Source organism: Pseudochaenichthys georgianus, chromosome 11 (assembly GCF_902827115.2).
Source record: "Pseudochaenichthys georgianus chromosome 11, fPseGeo1.2, whole genome shotgun sequence".
Lineage (NCBI taxonomy): Eukaryota > Metazoa > Chordata > Actinopteri > Perciformes > Channichthyidae > Pseudochaenichthys > Pseudochaenichthys georgianus.
This window is the reverse complement of record NC_047513.1, coordinates 22,115,903-22,130,224: the sequence shown is the minus strand read 5'-3', so window position 1 is coordinate 22,130,224 and position 14,322 is coordinate 22,115,903. Positions and strand designations below refer to the sequence as shown.

General features: G+C 38.3%; 2 protein-coding genes across 2 annotated transcripts in view; both read right to left on the bottom strand.

Annotated features, from left to right (window-relative positions):
• Window positions 1-4,888: 4,888 nt before the first annotated feature.
• Window positions 4,889-5,522, bottom strand: LOC117454919 (lactose-binding lectin l-2-like). Its single transcript, XM_034094197.1, has one exon. The coding sequence runs from the start codon at window positions 5,452-5,454 to the stop codon at window positions 4,960-4,962; it is 495 nt and encodes a 164-aa protein (XP_033950088.1). The 5' UTR covers window positions 5,455-5,522; the 3' UTR covers window positions 4,889-4,959.
• Window positions 5,523-5,925: 403 nt separating this feature from the next.
• Window positions 5,926-14,322, bottom strand: part of rapgef5a (Rap guanine nucleotide exchange factor (GEF) 5a) — a 43,923-nt gene continuing 35,526 nt past the window's right edge. Inside the window, exons 14-26 of the mRNA XM_034094196.1 lie at window positions 14,167-14,258; window positions 14,008-14,038; window positions 13,800-13,878; window positions 13,409-13,558; window positions 12,708-12,805; window positions 11,890-12,012; window positions 11,298-11,476; window positions 11,086-11,176; window positions 10,950-11,000; window positions 10,751-10,838; window positions 10,487-10,551; window positions 9,772-9,826; window positions 5,926-9,444 (exon numbers count right to left, since the gene is read on the bottom strand). Of these exons, the coding sequence (XP_033950087.1) occupies window positions 9,326-9,444; window positions 9,772-9,826; window positions 10,487-10,551; window positions 10,751-10,838; window positions 10,950-11,000; window positions 11,086-11,176; window positions 11,298-11,476; window positions 11,890-12,012; window positions 12,708-12,805; window positions 13,409-13,558; window positions 13,800-13,878; window positions 14,008-14,038; window positions 14,167-14,258 (1,221 nt within the window). The 3' untranslated portion in view covers window positions 5,926-9,325. The remainder of the gene's footprint in view (window positions 9,445-9,771; window positions 9,827-10,486; window positions 10,552-10,750; window positions 10,839-10,949; window positions 11,001-11,085; window positions 11,177-11,297; window positions 11,477-11,889; window positions 12,013-12,707; window positions 12,806-13,408; window positions 13,559-13,799; window positions 13,879-14,007; window positions 14,039-14,166; window positions 14,259-14,322) is intronic.

Sequence of the window (14,322 nt, the reverse complement as noted above, 5' to 3'; positions counted from 1 at the left end):
TTCCCACTAGCAATTTCTTCAGGAATTGCATTCTCTAGTTATTTATAAAATCTCAGTATTCACTCCATTCACTCTGGTGTTCAACTTCATTTATTACCCATCCTTCAAGAACCTGGAATACTGGCCCAGTTTTCACACACCTAACAGACTGGTTACAATTTGTTGGTGCAAGTTTATGTTACGTGAAGATTACTATTAGCCTACCTTCAAACGTTTAAGTCCCGCCTGAAGACCTACCTCTTTTTCCTCGTCCCTCCCAGTTTGAGCTATGTTTTATCGATTGTTATGCTTTTATTTGTCTGTCCATATCCCTTATGTGCCTTTTTATCTATTATGTGTGCCTTTTATCTCTTATTGTAATATTATATTTTATTATAATGTTATGTCTGCTGTGAAGCACTTCGGTAAAACCCTCTGTTTTTAATATGTGCTATAAAGTGGATTGGATTGATTGGATTGGATTACTACTACTGCTATTAAGTGGCAACAAAACATAAAGTACTTTTTAAAGCTTCAAACCACAAACATGCTTTCTTCTCTTCGTGCAGTTGATGAACTTCTGAACATCTAAAATGAAACAATATATTATGATTGATAGTAATTTAATAAATTAAGTTGCAATAGTGGCAGTAGTGTGGGGGGTGGGGAAGACATTGATACTAAATGTAAATGATTATTTATATAATGATTATATAATAAAGGTATAAATGTAATGTGATTAATGTCTTTATGATCAGATATGTGAAAAGCATCTATCCTCCTGAGACCCAGAAAGAAAAAGGTTTAAAATGACCTTTTTTTTTTTTTTCGATCACACAAGTCTTTAGGCTGGTATTAAAAATAATGACTAACACAAACTAAACTAATATATTTTAATTTTTGTTTTATTGTGTGTCCTCTGTAGAGGACATTAGGTGTTAGTTATGCGAAGCATAGTATACAAACAATATTAACATACAATTACATTTAGACAACATTAGGAGCACAACAACTCAATGCAACAAATACTGAGCCCTCATTTGTACTCCATTCTTTTTTTGAGATACATCTGACACTCGAGACACTTGATGTATGTTTTCCCACTGCATCCGTCTGCCATGAATCCTACAGAAACCTACGTGTTAGTTTTGGCCCATAGTGGACGACAGGCCTTTTTTCTGTAACTGTCTCCTTGCTAAGTCAATGCCTCCTCCTCTGAGTTGTCAGCCTCTTCCACTTCCTCAATCACTGCATGTGGATCCTCATCATCTGACAGTTCTATGTCTGAGTCTCCCTCAATGATTCTGTTCAGAATTCTCTCTGCCTTGGTTAGTGAGCTGCCTCCATTTGTGTTGTGTAAAATGGGGGAAATAAAAGGTTAGTAAACCCCCATGTCCTTCTCAGAGGACATTGATATACATTTTTTTAGTTTTAGGTCAAATAATTATTACACTGCTCTGAAAACTCTACACTAACACTAACTCCTAAGATGTTCCCTTACTATAATTAATTAAAAATATTGAACTCACAACACTGGTATTTACAAAATTACAAACTTACCATTTCTCTTTCTATAAATAGTGCTTGTGTTGATGGACGCCATTTTTAAATACAATGAATTTATCTTTTTCAAAGCCACACCCCCACATATGTCATATTTTTTAAAAGCCCAGGATTATTATTCAAGCTAAAATTAAATAAATAAATAAATGCATAAATAATTAATTAAATAAATACATATATATATATATATATATATATAATATGCCTATGAAATTAATTCTGAAATAAATAAATGAGGCAATAAATATGTATACATATACATTTAAATACACATTTATTTATTTCAGGGGACTTTTATTTCATAACGACACGTTTATTTATTTCAGGGGACTTGTATTTCATAACGACACGTTTATTTATTTCAGGGGACTTGTATTTCATAATGGCACATTTCCATTCCTTATATGCAAATGAACGGGGTGTGGTTAGCTCACAGATCCAGACCAAAGCAACAGCACCACAACACTGACTCAATAGCTCTTGTTTCACACTCCAGTTAAGTGGTTTGCAAACTGCCAATAAACCAAACTGGTTCCGTTTCAAGAACCGTTCTTGTGCTTTTCTGGACGACGCTGAAGTTGGCTTCTGATTCAGAGCATCCGATTCTGCAGTTAAGGGGAAAGTTAAGGGATATTTAATTTACAGCGCTGAGCGAACAATCCTCCGTGTTTGAACCTCTTAAATCGCTGCATAGCCGATTTATTTGGACTGGATTATCCCAGAGAATCTAAAGATTCTTTATAACACAGTTTGAGATTTGTGAAACCTTTTATTCTATTTGTGAAAATACAAACGCAGGTGGAAGGCTGAGGTTGCTGCAGCAGGCCAAGATCAGAATCAGAGAGTGAACCTCCCAGCTGGGCAAGCCTTTATGCCTTCTTGTATTTTCAAAAATAGAATAAAGGTTTCACAAATCTCAAACTGTTTTATAAAGAATCTTTAGACTCTGTGGGATAATCCAGTCCAGATTTGATGAGTCTAGGTCTAGTGGTTTCAGATCAGGACCTGGTCCACATTTGTGGAATCAGCTTCCAGTTTGTGTTAGCTATTTGTTTTTTAAGAGTGCGCTTAAGACCTTCCTTTTTGATAAAGCTTATAGTTAGGGCTGATTAGATTGAGCCCTTAGTTTTTCTGATACAGGCTTAGTTTGTCGGGAGACACCTTACTTCTTCCTTCTCTCTGTCTGTACCTGTGTACTCTCATGTTCCGAATAACCCCAAATTTCTTTTTGGTGTCTATATACGCCGGAATCCGGAGTCATGGCTGATCCTGTTGCTGTGGTCCTGAGTCCTGGATCGCGAGCCCTGGATCTTGAGTCGTGGCTGTGCCTGTTGCTGTGGTCCTGGATCATGAGTCCTGGATGGATATCCTCGTGGATTCATCTTCCTATTATACACACATGCATTTCCAAACATTTGGACTATATGTTGTAAATGTATTATCTTTTCGATTTACACACGGCATCTATTGCACGTCTGTCTTGGGAGAGGGATCCCTCCTCTGTTGCTCTCCCTGAGGTTTCTCCCATTTTTATCCTTTAAACTGTGGGGTTTTTCCTTTTTTTTATGTTTTTCCTTGTACGATGTGACAGAGGGTGTCGTATTGTCATACTGATATTCTGTACAAACTGTGAAGTCCACTGAGACAAATGTAACATTTGTGATATTGGGCTATATAAATAAACATTGATTGATTGATTGATTGATTGATTGATTGATTGACTGATTGATTGATTGATTGATTGATTGATTGATTGATTGATTGACTGACTGACTGACTGACTTGTTATGCATAAGGGTTAACACAAATGAGACTATGGAGTTTTGAAAAGAAGAAATAACAACTCTTCTAACCAGATGCTGAATTGTAACTTAACTAAATGCTAAACCGCAATAGATAGTTTTGTCATTATCCCATTACTTTCTATAAAGGCTGCAGTGTCACATTGTTCAGAAAAAGTTGCTCAGTCTAGCTTTAAAGGGGAAATCCATTCTCCAAATGTATAAACAAGGCTCAATTTGTGTCCTTGGGATGATGTCAGACCATTGATGCATTTCAGTGAGACAATTTACATTTGTAATGTTTATTAGAAGCAGCATTTAGTTTGAATTTGGCATCTAGGCTCGGGCCTCATCACTCTACAAATGTACATACATTGAGTGATGATTAAATAACAATCCCATGGAGCCTACAGGAGGACGCAGGGCCAGAAGCTGAGGTGGTGGGGCAGGTGCGCAGCAGCGAGGTTGTAAGGTTGTGCAGTTGACAGTCACACACTTTCTGCTTCCCTTTCCATTACAGCATTTAACACCATAGGACAAAGACACTGACTTTTTCCTCTACTGCCCTCAAGTGGCCAAAAAATGAACAACAAATATTTGTACAGATTCAAACCACAAACAGGATTTATTCTTTTCAATGCATTTTGAAAATGGAACCTGAATTGTAGTTTTCTCAAGCATATATAAATGGAAATCATATTATATCTGATGTTATTTGATTAACATTTGTTGGTGCAAGTTTATGTTACGTGAAGATTACTAATACAAAACATAACAAAGTACTTTTTAAAGCTTCAAACCTGCTTTATTCTCAGGAATGCACTTGCAGTTGATGAACTTCTGAACATGGCAAGTGAAACAATATATTATGATTGATAGTAATATATATGTAATACATAATACTAATAAATAATAAATGAAGTTGCAATAGTGGCAGTAGCATGGAGAGGGAAACATTGATACTAAATGTGAATGATTATTTAAATAATGATTATATAATAAAGGTATAGATGTAATGTGATGTTTGACATTAATGTCTTTATGATCAGATATGTGAAAAGCATCTATACAGTAATACTTGGCCTGGTTATGATCTTGATGTAGGAAAGATTATTATACTTGACATGTATATAATTGTTTTGGTGAAAGGTGAGGGGTGACAGTTTGATATGAGTCTTACCCCATTAGATAAAAAAAAATAGTAATACATATATTTAAAGGATTGTTTTCATTAATTTATTTTATTTATTGGTTTATATATTGTTTGTTATTCCTGTTTTTATTAGTTTTTGTTATAATTTTGAATTTAATTATTCATTTTAATTTAATTAACTATAATTGTCATTTCTTTTTAATTATGTATTTTTTCAGTATCTTGTTAATTGTTTTGAAAGCCAATACAACATATAGTTACAAAGAAAAATGCACACTTTTATACACATAAAAACACACACTTATATGTTTTCATTCATTTAAGTTTGAGATCGTATTCAATCGAATTACCTGTGTCAATATATAACATTCATGGAAATGAAGGTTGGTAAAATGACTTCTTTACACACACATAAGTGTACATTCATGTCTTTATTGTGGTCCAAAGCTTAACAGTTTTACAGTGACCTGGTTCAATCAGACATTATGTAACATCACAAGTTATGCGAGATGCACAAACTGAGGAATAAGTATTAGAACATGGGACATCATTCCATTTGTTAGCAGAACCAAAGTTGATTAGGACACAGTTTTCCCTTCGTCGATGGTTGTTTGGCTCTCCTGAACTCCAGGAGAAGAATTTGGCTGCACACCCATCAGAAGACATCCACGTTCCTTCTTTGTGGATGTCACTGAGTCCGATCCAGGCAGATCCCTGAGCAGGGTCAAAGTTTTTGATCAGTGTTTTGACAAAATTATCTTCCTCCTGACTGCGGATAGACACCAGGTTGCCTCCCTGTGAAAGGCAGAGGAGTTCTGCATCAGCCCATGTGAAACGTGTGGCGATGTACTTGTAGCAGCGGCCGCTGAAAATAGACCAGAATAGGGGACAGCTGTTTTGCTGTGGCTCCACGACTAGTTCTTCTGAAGGAGACACAGCACAGAGAGCCAGGCCCAACAGGAAGAGAAAAGCCTGCATGATGATGTCACCGTCTCTGTCTGTTAAGGTTGAACTGAACCGTTGGATAGGATGGAGATTCTGTGACAAGTGACAGGCTGCTTCCTTTTATATGCATCAGAGATGCACTGTTGGCCAAATATTATTGGTCACTGAATTTGGCAAACACTTTCTGTTGTGACTCATATGTTTGTTTAACCGGTACTTTTATATTCCAGCATTGTAGTTTGCTCAAAAATGCACTTGCCCATTTCTGAACCTCTGAACGTGGCACTTATGTCCCCTTAAAAATACATGAACAATATATTAAAAATACATTTAATGAATGAAAAGACGCTCTAAAATGGTATCTCTTTCCGGTCCTTTTGATTCATTATGATCTAAGCTTAGGAGTTGAAATAAGGATGAATACATTTGCAGTTTAAATGTTTGTGTATTCAGTATGTTTGTCTATGGTTGTGTAATGTCGGGTATTCCAGAAAGACAAAGTCCCATCCGCAATTATTTACTGTGCAAAGTACAATCACAAAACATTGGTAAAGTTTCACACAACTACACAGAATATGAACATTACCCAAAAAAGACCACAAGCTCACCTGGAGATGTCACATAAAACCTATGATTTATTCATTTCAGTCAAATGTTGAAGTAGTAAAACACTGCTTTAGAAAAGTCATGTGGCTTCAGCTGTAACAAGGTTGCTGGGACACAAGGAGAGACATATTGCCTTCTGTCTGACTTTTCTTCTCATTTACAACTGAAATCTACATACCAAACATGGGCATATATTTACACAAACAATATTACAGTAGTACAAAGCCTTCAATGTGTCCTTTCTTGAATTGTGAACTTTTTTATTTTAACATGCAAACAAGTTTTAAACATTGCTTTAAAAAAAAAAAAAAAAATACTTCACAGAATGGCCATTAAAACACTAAATACACCTTCCTGTTGGTTTCCTGTCCATTACAGCACCAGAGGAAAGAGAGGAGCGTGATCACAAAACATAACGGGTACATTCGAGCATTCAAACCGTAAACATCTTTTCTTCTCAAAATGCTCTTGTACTTTGCTGAACCTCTGGCACCTGAACGTTTGTCACCTCAAAAATACATAAAACAATAAATAGGTAATATAACACAGTATTTCTGCTCTATGAACACAAAGAAAAGAGGAGTGTTTGTGCATGTGTGCGTCATGTATAGGTTTTTAGTATAAAATGACTACCACAAGGCCTCTCTATGACACTGAATATGAACAGACCCCGGCTCTAATTTATTAGATCTACAGAATCACTGACTTCACAAAATGCATCTTTCAAATGAGACTTTGTAACTCTTTTAAGAGAAGTAAAACACATTGTTGATCTTATAAATACAACGCTTAACAACTAATTGTCCAATTCAACAGTCCGGGTTGTGTTGCTGCTAAAGCCTCATTGTGGCTATTGTTGAAAAACTTTACGTCACTAAATATATATAACAAACAGTCAGTTTGCTGACTCGTGACTCTTCCACATGTGCCACTGTTACAGAGGTTAGTCTTTAGCTAAATGCTAAACTGATGAACAACAGCTTAGCAACTAGCATCATCCCATACCTGCCTGAAGAAAGTGTCTGCAGCAAAAGCTACATAGTCTCACTTTAAAGAGGAAATCCACTCAGAATTTATGAATATTATTCTAATAATCTTGAATAGTTTGAGTAGATGTGTGACTGTGGATATGAACAACTCCTGGAGAGGATCGATCTCAAGACTCAACACACACAACAGGTTAAGAGTCGTCAAACGAGTCTTTGCACAGAAAATGACTAAGCTGCTCAAAACACACACATTATATTTAGTGAGTCTTTACCTTAAATCGTCTCTGATCTTTTTGAACCAAAAGATGTTTTTGGCACGGAAACAGTTGGAAATCCCAGTCCACCGGTTAATTATGATCTGCTCTGGTGTTGAAATGATGATTAACACTAGTGGCAACAACATTTCTACTACTTCTACTATTGCACGTTACCACCCGTGTTTTAAAAGTATCCAAACAATGCGATACATGCATCGCTAACATAACATTTAGGAATCTCGCCTTTGGATGTTTTCTCCTACTCAGCAGAAATGTAGCACTGATGTGACAGGCTAAGCGTTTTACAGACACAGGGCAGGGACAAAATAAACACAAACACTTATTTATAGTTTGCCAGATGATGTTGTGGATCTAAAGCATGTCTCTTTGTACGAGTCATTGTAACTCATTTATCATTTCTAAATGATTCCCTTCATGCTGCTCCTCATTTCTTTTCAGGGTGGTCCCTGTTTTTCACAAGTCGGGGCAATGTAAACAGGAATATATATTTAGGATCTGTTGGTTCAGAGAAGATACATTTTCAGTCCACACTAGTTAGTGGTTGCAAGGCAAAAATAAAGCTGTAAAACTCCTACCAGGCATATTTACTAAATCACACTTGTGCCTTTTTTATTCTTTCCACACCCTGTGTTTTCAGAGTTTACACAAGACTTCTGAATAATGTGGACATTTCAGTCAGTAAGAATAAAAAGTCAAAATCTCCTCATGTGCTTGGCTTATCGCTTGACATAATTTAACATAAGGCTTTAAAAAGAGAAAAATATAGTAGGGCTGTTTGTCCTAATCCAAAACCACCACACAGACCCTGATATCAGTCATCATAATGTCAAAAATCATCTGGAAACATCTGGTCTGCTTTCCATGAACACAGACCAATCGTTTGGGGGCTTAGTTAAGCAAATGACACTGTGGTGAAAACAAAAAAGACACTGATAATAGTGACCATAATAAACCAGGAACTCTGTGCTGCAGGACTTGATGTGACATTTGGCACTGGAAAAAGTCTATAGGTCCATTTGAAATACAATCTAAACAACATCATAGAGAAGAGGGCATGAGGAGCAGTTGGCTTAAAGTCAACCAGGACTTTAAAATGAAAACAAGGAGAACAAAAAATGTCACGATTTCACCAACGGTTTTGGAAGTCGGCCACGTTCATGAGAGCTTCAGTGCTTCCAACGTCAGTCAGTCCCAAAGAAACCTTTTCTCCACATGCCAGACACCGTTCACTCACTGAGGCCGCTCGTGTTTTGTTAAAAGCCAGAGCCTTAGTGTAAAACAGGTAGAAGATGTTCTGTAGGTTTGTTTTAGTGTTGTACTCCTGCTTGTGTTACATAATATCCACACAATAGCAAAAATAAATATGCTCCACATCATACACCTAACAACTAAGGCAAGTATCCTGGATATACGTGCATCACCAGGCAGGTATGCGATATGAGGATGAAATATGAGACCATTAAGGTGGTAGATTGTGGCTAAAAGATTATAAACTTATCTTCATGGTTGGCTTTGTGTCTGATGAAGAGGCCGTCAAGTCCTTGATGACCTCCAGGGGATGGACGCGACTTCAAAGACAGAAATAAAGGAACATTCCACCTGCTAAACAGGCTCATAAATAACCAAAAGCTCACCACAAAAACATATTCAGTCCAATAGATACTGTACAAACTACTTACAGCGTCCTCGTCTCTCTCTGAACTTTGGATACTTGCCAAACTGACAGTGTTTACAACTTAAATCCTTTGACCGTAAATCCTTTATAAACACATTTCACTATGTTATAAAGCCGTTTAAGAACAGTGCAGCTCTATGTCTTCAGAGGTTGTTTTTTTTAGAACATGTGGCACCTTATTGTCCACTTGGCACCACTGCTGGTAGTCTGATCTCGTTGCAGTGTATGCCTGAGTGTTTGGCATTTTGCTGTACAAAGCGTCTTCCAAGCCACACGTTCCCGGTGCTAGCATTCCATCTTGCTGTGTCCGGTGTGTTGTGTTGGTGTCTTTGAAGGTACGTGCGTTTTGTGTGTCTTTAAGCACGCGGCTCTAGCTTGTGGGACAGCTCGAAAAGCGTCTGTTGATTGTCGATAATGTGCAGGTAGTGAACGCTCGCCCTCACGTCTGCACTGTCGACCCCGATAACCTCGTTGCCTAAGAGACACACAAAACACGCACATTCGTCACAATGAAGAGCTTTCTCTCTCTGCTGAAAGAACACACATTTGGTACAAACGCAGACTGTATTATGGCCATATGAAGAGAGAAAAGGACTGTCTGGGAATGGTTGCTTAGAAACTGCATAAGTTGCAGCACACTAACCCAGCAGCAGGTGGCAGTAGATACCTCCCAATGAAGGGATCTAAGCATCAATATTTCATCCAAAGTTAACAGAAGGGGGAGACAATGAGCCTGGAGAGCCTGTCTCACAAGTTGTTGTGTTAGGATTCGTTTGCACAAGCAGAATTCAAACGCACTCACCTGGCTGGTCGCTTTGGCAGTGCCGAATCATTCTCACTGTGTCTGCGATCATGTGCTGTTGGTTCAGGAGAAAAACATGTTTGCATCAGTACAAAACCCCCAGTCATGGTCCAATACTTCAGGGTAGGGTTTTCTGCCTGACAGCACCAACATTAACATTTCAGCAGTTTTTATTCAAAATGAGACGAACGTGCTTCAGCTATTGAATCGTGACCTTATTTTCTTTTAAGTGTTCGAGAGGAAGTAAATGGTTACAAAATAAATATTCCTAGTTGACAAAGATTTATTTTAAAGCAAAGCAACACCATTATATTCCCTCTGCAGCGTGGTTGTCTATCAAGACAGATGACACAGAGGTACTTGGGCAGGTGACTGACTACCAACGACACTCAACAGGGCCACCCTGAACTCAACCCTGAACTTATTATCAAATAATGCCAGCTTGTGGTTATCAAACTAGATCCAGCCTGTTTTTGATGGGTTTTTCCACCACCTGATTGGGACTGCCTGGGGAAATGTGCACGTTAGTTCCCTGCCATCCTTGAGTATGATGGGTGAATTACCAAGTATGTGTTCAATCAATCACCTGTTGATGCATTTCATCTGGTTATGAATGCTGTTACTGGAGGAGAATTTGAAAACTCACTTGTCTTACAGTATATGTGGCATTTGCTGTTTGTGACGCATTAAGATTCAGAAAACTGACCCAACTCACCAGCTTCTCAAAGTTCACCAGGTTGTCATGGAAAGTCTTATTTCCCTCGTGGATAAATGTGATATCTAAGAGCAGAGGAGGTGAATCATTATTAGTGTGTGTGTGTGTGTGTGTGTGTGTGTGTGTGTGTGTGTGTGTGTGTGTGTGTGTGTGTGTGTGTGTGTGTGTGTGTGTGTGTGTGTGTGTGTGTGTGTGTGTGTGTGTGTGTGTGTGTGTGTGTGTGTGTGTGTGTGTGTGTGTGTGTGTAGAGGTTAGAGATGATACCTTTCAGGAGAAGAGGCATGAAAGGGATTTTGGGAGGCTTCATCTTCTTGAAGGCTTCTCTATAGGCTTTGTGGTTCAGAGATGGGTCCTAAAGAAAGGATTGGAAGAGGAGAGGAGAATTAAACATTTGAAAATAAAGTCAAATGCAATTATATTTCCAGCTCTGCATTTAGCTCCATCTATGTTGAGTAAGGCTCACCGTGATGAGCTCCAACTCTGAGAAAATCTTCTTGAACTTCCCTGGACATTTCTAAAAAGGAAGATTTTTGGTCATTGGTTTTGATTTAAAATACAATACTATGTATGGATGAATAAAAAAAACGTAAAAAACACACCTCCCAGGTTTGGTTGAGTCGACTGACCGCTGCTGTGTTAAGCCCCATAATGATGGCAAATGCAGAGTTCAAATTTCTTTGGGCTTTACAACTACAAATACACAGAAGGTATCAAAATGATTAACACCATAGAGCGTTGAAATCTTGATGTTGTCGATAAATGCACTTTTATTTATGTATATGTCTGAGAATGTGTGTGTGTCCGTTCTTACTGAGCTGCGATCTTGATGAACTTCTTGAGCAGCTGTACTCTCTTGTTGAGCGATGCACACATGAGCACCTCGGACATGACCCACTGCTGAACCTCGTTGCAGCGCTGCAGCAGGACGGAGAGCGCCGCCGTGTGGCCGGTACCGGGCACACGGCTCAGGGTGTAGTACGCCAGCTCCTGCTGCAAGTGGAAAGAGGAAACGTGTGAGTGAAAGTCCTCAAGCGTTTTAGAAAAATGCTCTAAAATATGTGGTCCAATTTTCAAACTCCACGGTGACATATTGTTGTTTTTTTCAAGCAAATGCTCATATTAATGAATTGAAATGGTGTAGAGTGCCTGAGGATACAGTATCATCCACAGAACAGTGTTTATTTCAACTTTTTCCAAACAAAAACATTCAGCACGTCCTGACAGCGAAAGAACACTATGTTCTCATGACCTAGTAAGTCTTGAGCATTTGCATCTTTAATGCTTACCGGTATGTTCAAGCAATCTTTGCAATGAGCATGACTTTATTATGAACGATGTGCACACACCGCTTGCATGCGTGTGTGCGCGCGCGTGCGTGCGTGCGTGCGTGTGTGTGAGTATACCTCGTGGATGGATTTGAACAGGCTCCAGTCCAGGTGTGTGAGAGCAGCTGCCACATCCCAGGTGTTAATACCTAAGAGTCGCACCGTCCTCCTGCTTAGCTCAGCACTGTCCGTTAAGGGAGGCTGCACACCACACAAATAAAAAGTTAGGACAAGGTATACACAAAACAACACTACATACACACAGGTGTTGTCTATTCACAGGCAACTCTGAAATCAACATGCTCAATAAGATAACATGTGTGTATGTTACGACAGTTAAATAGGTATTTATCTAATGGCTTGTTGATTACAGACTGTTAAATATATCTTTCCTTAAGAAACAAACATCCAATAAACTGCAGTTTCTGAAAAGCCAAATACTGCAAAAACTGATTCAAAGCATTCACCACTGAAGCTCCGCTGTGAAAAAACGCCATTACAGAAGTACACTTTGCCCTAATAGAGAACTTTCCAATACTGCCGTCACGGTTGGCAACACCAACATTCTCCTTTTCTCTCCTATTGAGTCAGAGTCAATACAATTCACCTTGCCTAAGAGTTTCGCTTGCTTAAAATGCATGACTCGTAGTAACACTGTGAAACATTTTATGTTTGGGATTTAAAATACACACTTTCATGCTGGATTTAGCGAGAAGATGATACAGAGGCTAAGAATAATATCAAATGTAGTAAAATGCCAAATAATTATATATTGAGAGGTTAGCTTTAAACCTACAAGCTGCATCTTTTAGCCTCTATGAATGTTTGTGAAAATATGGAAAGATGGCTGGTTACAGAATGACAGAAAGAAAAAGTAGGACAGAGATTTTACATACCATAATCTCATTGAGATCCCTGCGACAGACCACCAGCTTTCCCTGTGGGGTCAGAGACTCTGAATACACACAGTCACTGGGCTGTAAGACCCTCCGCTCTGCAGAGACAAAGCAACAAGAGGGATGATTATAACCATTCAGAGCCAAGAGGGTCGCAAATCATGCAGTTGCTAAGGGACAAGCTAAACCTATTTTTAAAAAGCAAAGAAAATGGATAATTGATTAAAATATAAAGATAAAAGCAGAACATTGGATGGCCTAAAGTAATTAATGAACAATTTAAGTAAGTAAGTAAATAATAAACAGATAGGTCACATTAGCTGATGGAAGCTATTAAACGGTTAAAATAGTTAACAGTAGCTAAAAGTAGCGGATTAACAATCTATAGTTAATGTTTACTAAAAGTAATAGTTCATGATTATTAAAAGCAAATTAACTAATTGTTAAATAAATAAACAAACTGTTCAAATAGTTCGAGTATTGGATGAATGTTTAGTATAAATATCCAAAATAATGTAAATATTGTTTGCTGCAGGTGATAGTTCTATGGTTATAAAATAATCAAAGATCAATTTTCTGACAAACCAAACTTAACATTGTCCGTCGTGTGTGTGTGTGTGTGTGTGTGTGTGTGTGTGTGTGTGTGTGTGTGTGTGTGTGTGTGTGTGTGTGTGTGTGTGTGTGTGTGTGTGTGTGTGTACCTCCAGTGTGCGATGCCACAGCAAGCACCATGTCTTCTTCTGTCCTGTCCATCTTCAGACTCACAATCCTTAGCAGCTCATGGGCCTCCAGTGACGGGTGTGTGTGGACACTCAGGTATGAGTCAGCGCTCACATACACACAGCAAATAACTGGAAGATGGTACATATACTGTAAATATGCTGACACATGAAAAGACTGAAATACTGTAGATCAAAATGAAGCAGATTCAGAAAAACCCAAGTATTTACTTGATTTAAGTACTTCAAACAATTATACGAGTTGAATTGAAGCAATTTGCCTGGACACATTGAAATTAAAATTCATGGACTGTCATTATGCATAATGTATCATTTTGTGTTGTGTATGTGTGTGTGCATGTGTGTTACTCACCCTCTCTAGTATCGGTCGAAGGACTTCGGGGTTGCAAACAGTTTTCCTTCAAACTCAACTGCTGATACATTTGTTTACTCTGACAGAGAAAGAGAAGAAGAAACGTGGAGATGTTCAATTCTGTATTCATACTACATTGCTTATAGTTGTATTACAGTTGAACTCATGGATGTATCGCTTTGCATCTAACCTCCCTTCTCTGGTTTACCTTTTGGTTTGGAGGGCAGTCATCGACAGTGCTATAAGAGGGAAACAAGACGCACAACGGTGAACAGGGATGCAAGTAGGTGTGAAATTGAAACAATATACACACACAAAGTGACAGTCAATGAAGAACAAAGTCTTGTACAGAGACGAAAATACTTACTGTCGGCGACGCAGAAGTTTCTGGAACTCCTTCAGGTCCTTCTCAAGCGTGGGGAACTCGTACAGATCTTCTAAAACACACCTATACAGGGTCTAACAGAGAGCGAGCAAAACAAAACAGGTAACTATTTAGACAACATCCAGAATCTCATGCTGT

What these genes read in the sequence shown, in the direction of transcription:
- LOC117454919 (XM_034094197.1), bottom strand. Translation starts at nt 5,454, where the DNA reads ATGCAGGCTTTTCTCTTCCTGTTGGGCCTGGCTCTCTGTGCTGTGTCT.